Source organism: Neolamprologus brichardi, chromosome 12, assembly GCF_056152115.1.
Source record: "Neolamprologus brichardi isolate AB-2024 chromosome 12, ASM5615211v1, whole genome shotgun sequence".
In the NCBI taxonomy this organism is placed as follows: Eukaryota; Metazoa; Chordata; class Actinopteri; order Cichliformes; family Cichlidae; genus Neolamprologus; species Neolamprologus brichardi.
In genome coordinates this window covers 9086950-9095371 of record NC_142115.1, presented here as the reverse complement: position 1 = coordinate 9095371, position 8422 = coordinate 9086950, and the positions used below count along the sequence as shown (strand labels likewise).

At 39.1% G+C, this 8422-nt stretch overlaps 1 protein-coding gene across 4 annotated transcripts in view; it reads right to left on the bottom strand.

Moving 5' to 3' along the window:
- Positions 1-2178: 2178 nt before the first annotated feature.
- Positions 2179-8422, bottom strand: part of LOC102796483 (endophilin-B2-like) — a 30762-nt gene continuing 24518 nt past the window's right edge. For all 4 annotated transcript variants that reach the window (XM_087848988.1, XM_087848990.1, XM_087848989.1 and 1 more), the window contains 3 exons: positions 8115-8215; positions 6945-7146; positions 2179-3851 (listed from right to left, as the gene is read on the bottom strand). In XM_087848988.1, the coding sequence (XP_087705114.1) occupies positions 3744-3851; positions 6945-7146; positions 8115-8215 (411 nt within the window). In that variant the 3' untranslated portion in view covers positions 2179-3743. The remainder of the gene's footprint in view (positions 3852-6944; positions 7147-8114; positions 8216-8422) is intronic.

Genomic DNA, 8422 nt, shown 5'->3' with positions numbered 1-8422 from the left:
TCTCATCTGAGAAGCTTTTTCAGTTCTACGGTCACAATCAGCCAAGGTTTCGAGTGAAAGGTTACTTTGGGGCAGATTAGTGGATTAGTTGGAGGATCAAAAGGGGGTCCATGACCCTCTTGGGTGACACTCCCATAGGGCTTGCTTAAAATCTGGGTTCGGGTCTTCCTCCCCTCACACTCAACTGGTGATGATAGATGGCTGCACTCACTAAGCCTGGTTCTCAGAGGTTTCTTCCTGTTAAAAGGGAGTTTTTCCTTCCCACTGTCGCTAAAGTGCTTGCTCATAGGGGGTCATTTGACTGTTGGGTTTTTCTCTGTCTGTATTATTGTAGGGTCAATCTTACAATATAAACCGCCTTGAGGCGACTGTTGTTGTGATTTGGCGCTATATAAATAAAACTGAATTGAACTCATTGTGAAATCTAGCCCCACCCTATCATGTGATTTCCTGAGGTCAAATGGTCCAGGATGTGAGTAGGCGTTAAGGCATCTGGAAAGGGATCTCATGACTGGATGGGATGGCAGACAGTTGGTGTCGTAAACCACTGCCTCTGTTCAAAGATGGTCATTCACAGTGGACATAGATGGCTTCTTTCACTCCTCTTTCAAACCATCTGTCTTCTCTGTCCAAAATGTGAACATTGGCATCCTCGAAGGAGTGTCCTTTATCCTTTAGATGCAGATGGACTGCTGAGTCTCGTCCGGTCGAGGTGGCTCTTCTGTGTTGTGCCATGCGTTTATAAAGTGGCTATTTGGTCTCTCCAATGTAAAGGTCTGAGCATTCCTTGCATCATTTTGCCACAACTATTTGCAGAGTGCCTTTCTAGAGACTCAAACATAACTAGCTAATTGGTGGTAGGTGGGGTCTTCTATTCCACAACAAATTAAGGAAATACAAGATCTGGAGTGATTTTCAAGCATTTGATAGCTTATCATTTGATCATTCAAGATGAAATCGAAGGAAAGGAATGCACTGCCCAGCTCACCAACTTCCAAAGGCCTGGAAGAGCATAGACAGACACTGTATGATTGCATACTTTGTTTCTTGGTTAATACAAACATCTTCATAACATCTACTCATATTCTCTGCTTTTGAGACCCTGAAAAAGTACAAAAATTATTGTAATCCCCAAACAGTTAATACAATACTTTTGGCAATGTTGTAAAGTTTGTAGAGTGAAGATCTCAGGTGCAGGCTCATAGGCAGGCAGGGATTAAATGGAAACAGCTCTTTATTGAAAGCGACCCATATTTTAAGCAAGCCCTATGGGGGTGTCCCCCAAGAGAGTCATGGACCCCCTATTGATCCTCTACCTACTCCACCAATCTGCCCCAAAGTAACCCTTCACCTGAAACCTTGGCTGATTGTGACCCACACTCATTTTCAAACCTTGGCTCATGTGATTAGGTAGAGGATCATTAGGGGTCCATGACCTTCTTGGTGGGACACTCCCATAGGGCTTAAAATCTGAGACTTTCTACCAACTGAAAAAGCTTCTCAGATGAGAGGTGAAACATCTTCAAGCAACTTAAAGAAGTCCAGATGCTTTTCTTTCCAAGCTCCTCAGACTGGGAGCTAAGAAACTACAAATAAACTTAATGGCTAGGATGCATGTAGGCAGGGAACAGGCAGCAGGTTTGTAAGGTTGACGGGATGATGTAAGGTTATTAGTGAGATGTGAAATGCAAAGGAACACAGCTAGAACTACATGGGGAAACGAGACCAGGGAAAGTGAAAAACTCTAAACGCACAAGACGAAGGTTACAAAAATGAAAGAGGAAATAACTAAACGGGGACATTATAGATGGAGACAATACACAGGGAACACTAGTAAGGCAAGGTAAACTGAAAGAAGGAATATCATAAGCATGACAGTAACTGGAAAAAAGCACAACGCAGAAAAACACAATGCCAACTAAGAAACAGACAGACAATAACTAATAAAGAGAACTTGAAAAGCCCAAAATGCTTAACTCAGGGTCAATGACCCAGGCACCGTGACCGTTACATAGCTTGAATTAAAGGTGAAAATCTGCACTTCACGTCACAACTTTGGCGATTGTACATTTTAAATCAGAGGCAAAATTTAAAAAACAAACAAACAAAAACAAAAAACCCAAAAAGTGTAGTTGGGGTTCTTATGAGTCAAACTGAAAAATAACTGAAAACGAGGAATTCAAATCAATCAGTTTTATTAATGGACACATTTCATTCATTCAGCAAGGAACAGACAGATAACAGAAAGTTACTTCAAATTTGTGAAATGAGCAGAAGAGAAGAGAGCAGGACAAAAACGCACACAAGTACCAGGAATTCTTATCATGTGACGCGACCTGCAGGTAACATACGCTTGTTTCACGTGAACGTATCAGCCGGCTGTGTTAAAAAATAAATAAATAAATAAAGGCAGTGCATGCATGTACACATGCAGGACATAAGGGAGCACAATAGATTTAGATCTCACACAAACAGACTTGTCTACATTCATGTACACACACATAAGTATCCAGCAGGACGGGCTACCGGCTGTAGCACATGCAGCACTAAGACTGAAAATCCTTTAATTTAATGACAAATACTGGAAATACAAAAAAACTAAATAAAAAACAACATTCACGGCCAAAGCACACAGGCAGTTGTGTAATTGCAGGGGAGTGTCAGTGTTGCATGCTGGCTGTGGTGAACTTTAAATCAGAGGACATTTGTACAATATTTGAAGGGCACATTGTCAGCAGTCCCCACCCGTCTTCTTAAGGCAGTTAGAAAAGAGGTGTAGAGTGTTCATATTGTTCGTAGGAGCAGCTGCATTGGTGTGGAAAAATGTGAGAAGCAAAAAACAAAAAAAGAATAAGTCCAAATGACTATTCTTGCTTTAAATAACATAGGTATTGCATTCGCTTCAGCTAGCAGTTAAGGCAAATATTTTCCCCCAAACAATCCTCACAAACAGTTTCCGTGGTTTACAATTCTACAGTGTAAACTGTAAACTATGGTAAATCATCATATATGACAGTTTCATCACCAATAAATTAACGTAATCACAAGAGTCACTGTGAGGAAAAAAAGGAAAGGGGCAAACACATTTGCAGTAAAAGAAGGAAACTGTCACATCTTTCAAACAAACCAAAAGTGGCCTCAATGGTTTCCCTGCTCCTCACATATGAAGTGGGACTGGAAAATAATACAACATAAAGAAGTCCCGTTTGTTTTCACTTCTTCTTTAGTCGCCTAATATCACCACTTTAACCCAAAGAATTAAGAACAGGAAATTGTTTTACATGCCCCGCTGCCTTTTGAAGAAAAACTGATTAATTTCGTCGTTTAGACCCAGTTCAGTGAAAGCTTACACTTCTAATCTCTGTGAGAGAATAATTTAGACTTTTACAATTCAATTCTTCATCAGAGTTTAGCAAAGAAAGCAGTTTTAAAATATAGCAAAGACATCAAACGCACCAATATAATTTCATTCAAGCATGGGGACGCCTGCTTGAAACTTTGGGATGCACATAACACAAAAACATCACAAACAGAAAACTGAAAGGAATGTTAACCATCCCCAATGAGGATTTTCCTTGAGTCACTATACGAGTGTTTCTATTTTCACTGCTGTCTGAGAAGCATTTTGTGTATTTGGGAGAAGTGTTATTGAGGATTAGAGGTTAGTGTAAGAATGAGAAATTCTTTGTGGCTTCACTATGTGTCCAATCACACACATGCACATGCATACGTGTGTGCGCTGTCTAACTGAGAAGCTCCAGGTATGTGACCGGCACTTTTCCTTTATGGTTTCCTTTCTCTCCAATCAGCCAGTCAGAGTCCATTCCAGGCACTGTGTAAACTGTGATGAGCTGTAATGCAGAAAGAAGGCAAGCATTCAAAATGTGCAAAACAGAGGCAAATGTAAATAATCAGCATTTTATAGTATAGTATATTAATCATATTATCTATATTTTATTCAACAGAAAACAGGAAAACACTGGGGTAAATGGTGTCATCATACAGGGATTACATTCTTCTGTAACTCTACACATGTAACTGGGTAGCAATGTTTCTCACACATGCTTGTATTTCAATCCTCGAAATGATTTAGCTGCTTTCCAGGATCTTATTCATGCTCAGGTGTTGCAGGTGAACCCTAACTTCACTGTTTAGATCTGCAAGTAATGAAGAGGCTTCTCCTAGTCTAGCAAGAGTTAATAAGAAGGACCATTCCATCAATCTACAACACATGATTGTGGACTCGGAGTTCATCTGGAATATAAAACACAACATCATAAACAGAAGGCTATTGCACTTGAATATAAATTCCATCTTAAAACCAAAAGGGGACCATAAACCTGCATAAACACAGAATAAACATAAAGATTGTTGAAAGACAACCTCAGAACTAAAGGCAGGAAATGTGGTATCAAGCCTACCTTGAGAAATAACAGAAAGCTAAACACCAACAACAAAGAATATAGAGCCATAAAGTGATGAGCAAAACTAAAAAAACTTCCCTAAAACTCAAAATCCTGGGTCCCAGATCCAGGGACAATGACACTCTGCTCACCCCCCACCACCAACTGGATGTGGCAGCTGGCTGCTACTCTCTGAGCCTGGTTCTGCCAGAGGCTTCTTCCTGTTCAAAGGGAGTTTTTCCTTCCCACGGTCACCAAATGCTTGTTCACATGCAAGTTCACAATATAAAGCGCCTTGCGGTGGCGGTTATTATTATTGGCTCTATATGAATAAAATTTAATTGAACTGAATTGAACAAAAGTCATACCATTTCAGTTCCCTTGTTATTCACAAGGGGCTTAACTCCTAATTGCCCACCGGTGAGGACAAAGGCAGAGTTACTCATGATGCTCTCCTGGCTTCGTTTCTTTCATATAATTACTCCGACACTCAAACCCAGGGTATGTTAAGCTTTTCTAATTTGTCTACTTTGTCTCTTTTGTCACCTTTGTCCCCAAAGCCACCCTGCTTTTCAACTTCAGCCAATAAGACCATTTCCCAAACCCATAAACATAAACCACACTCTTTTTATACTGCCGACACCTCACTTACAGTTATTTATTCACATTTCAGCCACTTTAATTTCAAAACTGTGTCATTTGTGTATATTTGTGTAATTTGTGTATATACTGTATACTCTGTGTATTTACTATGTCTTATTGCCTGTTTATGCCCTGTCCTTAGCTTCAGCGTCATGCTGCTCTGTTGTATGTTAATTGCCCCTTGGGGATAAATAAAGTCTTCCTGATTCTGATTCCTGTTACACAGGTCATCCAGATCTGCTCACAATATAATGAATGACTCAGTTCCTAAAATTTATCAAGGGGAAAGAAGCAGGAGGGAAGAGGAAAAAAGGAACCTTACTGGAGAAACCAACTGATGACGCACAAGCGTATCATTTGAGGAAGTGTTTTAAATTCAGCATATAAAAGAGACACTGGACACAGCTGACATACAAACCACGGCAGGGCGAGATTTCTCAAACCCCTTTGTGGTGTTCATAAATTGTTTCAGTTTTTTTAGATGATCAAACTTTCAATATGTGAGTGTGATTAAAAAGCGCAGCTCTGTCTGACTCAGAGTTATGACTGAAATCTAAATGCTGTGTGTATCTACGTGTCTGCTGACACTGCAGAGTTGGAATGAACACATGGATACTTTCTCAGATAGACATTTGATTGCATTATTTTTTTAAATCATCTGTGAATGACATGATGATATTGAGAAATGAAAATATGCTACTAACTCAGCAAACGTTTACTAAAAAGGTCATGCACAGTCTTTCCAAAGAACAAAGTGTATCTGGATAAAAGCATAGCAACATCATGCCAGGAGTTCAGTTTAAATTTTCTGCATCTTTAACTGAACTCCTAATTTGTTTACAATTAATCTAAAAACTATCCAATGTTGATCAAAGTCATCTCTTGTTGATTTTGTCACTAGCTCCTTTTTAATTTGCATGAAGCTTGGAACTACATTTGAAACACAATATCTGCGAACATATTTGATCTGTTTTATTAATCAAAATAAAACAGGAACCTAAAATATGTTTTTTTTTACATGGATCACTTAACATCACTGATAAGCTGTACCTTATTAAGGTCCAATACATGTTTCCCATCCTTTAAATTTCATTTTCAAACAATTATGAGAAAAGCTTTTCATCAGCGGACAACAGAGGTTGTGATGCAAAGTTCTATAAATCATGAATATTTCTGTTGTTGGCTATAAAAGACCCCACAATTTATTTTTTACTTTAATTTATTTTATTACATACAACTGCTTAGGCTGTATCAGCTGCCTGTTTTTCCAGTTACCTGTACTCATTAGTACACTCTATGTGGACTGCACAGCTTTTGCCACATTGGAGTAATTTTGGTAGGCCAGTCACTCTCAGGAATATTCAAGGTTTCTTCAGTTGTGAGTGATGGCTCGCACTGTGGTTTGTTGGAGTCCAAGAGCCTTAGGGTTTTGTACCTTCACACTGTCACACAGGTTCCATGTAACAGATTACTTGACTCTTAAGGTCCAGCAGTAATCAGGCCTGATTGTGTCTAGTGACACTGAACTCAGCTTTCCAAAAAAAAAGCATCGTGGGAGAGTGGTGGGAATTACTTTTACACATAGGGCATGTCCATGACTAATGTTACAGTGGAATGCTGATTTTCTTTTTAATCTTTATACTTTTAACAGGTGTACATTTGTATACGTCTCTGCATGTGAACAGCAAGATTGTTGTACTTGTTTCCATCATCAGAAAAGAAAATACACACAAACAAAAGATTAAAGATCCGGGAAAGTGTAAGTACATTACATAATTACAACCAGCAAATGCCACATGACTGAGCCTATTGTTTAGACCAAGCCCTGGAGAGATTTCTGGCCAGAGACCAACAGCCATTTACTGGCTGCCTAGTTCCAGGCTGATGATGAAACCTCACCTCGTCAGCCAGAAGGGAGAGCTCACTGGAATCAGCTGCATCGTAATCATAAAGGACTCTGGCTTTGCGGGTTCCTGTAGCTGGTGCTTGAACTTCTTCGATCTTAAGGGTGTCAGTTTCCACTGGGCTGCTGCTGCCTTCTGTCACCATACTGGGAGTAGCAATGGCGTTTGTGGAGTTCAGTGCGAAAGCATTAGGAAGCCTGGGGGGGAGAGGTAGATGTGATGGTCTGAATATCCAGAACATGTAGAACACTAATAAACTAAAATAATACAAAATGGGCAAAACTTTGTATGAAAAACTAAATAATCAGCTTTTTCTGCATCTACACTGCTATAACTTGAAGCAATGCATACAATATATTATATGCTGCAAAGTGAAAAAAAAATACAATATTTGTATGCATGTTGAAAAATGTATAATATTTTTTAATTATGGCTTTTGGCACTCAGTAGTGCCAAATAAGTAGCTTTTTGTAGATTTTCAGCCAAAATAGAAATGCACAATGGAATGCAGAAACTACTCCAAGAGAAATCGTGGTCTTGCAAAGAGTCGTCCAACATGAACACAAAGCAACAAAAGGGTGAAAGGTGAAAAAAAATATGATTAATGATGCCATTCTATGATTGTATTTATACTTTTTATTCTTAATTTTACTTTATCCATTGTTGTAAATCATAAAATGTGGATCATAAAATGTGATATAGAGGATGCCAATCTTTACCATTTTGAGTAACACAGAATATTGCAGGGAAGAATGACAAGATAAAGAGCTGCTGCAGTCCGGTGGTTAGGTGAAGAGCAGCAGGATAAAGGTTCTTAGTATACTAGTGAAGTTAAATAAAAAGTGCTTCTCCAATGCCACGGGAACAAGCATGATAAGGCTTGATAAGGGTTATACCAGTTGCCTAGTTGTCCTATGTTGGACATGGGTCGTAGAAACTGCAACAGTGCAATTATATTAGTTATTAGTTTATATATTTTAAGAACTATATTGTTATCTGTTTTTAATCAGTTATGAGTAGATCGTTGTGTCATTGTGTTAACCGAAGTGTTTGGCATTACAACTTCAGGCTTGGGGTATAAAGGATACAGGCTATCAATTCTCACCAAGCACGAAGCTGAATGAATCAAACCATCCACCCACATCACCCCCCATTTTACTCTCACCTTCCCAGCTCTTTCTGTAGCTCCTGCATTTGGAGGTGACACTGCTTGTAATAAGCTGCTTGGGCCTCCACAAATTCATGCAGGCAGCGCAAATGATTCACCTGAAAATAAGAATCAGCAGTCATTCTTAAAGGACCACAACAATGTGATTGGATTTTTTTACACTGATAAAACCTCTACCACAATGTGTGAAAACAATATTTAATATACAATTATCTATCTATCTATGGTTCCTGAGCCACCCTTCTCTTTGGTGACAGTGCTTCAAACCCTTGGCCTTCTCTCAATAAGCTTCATATTTTAAGAAC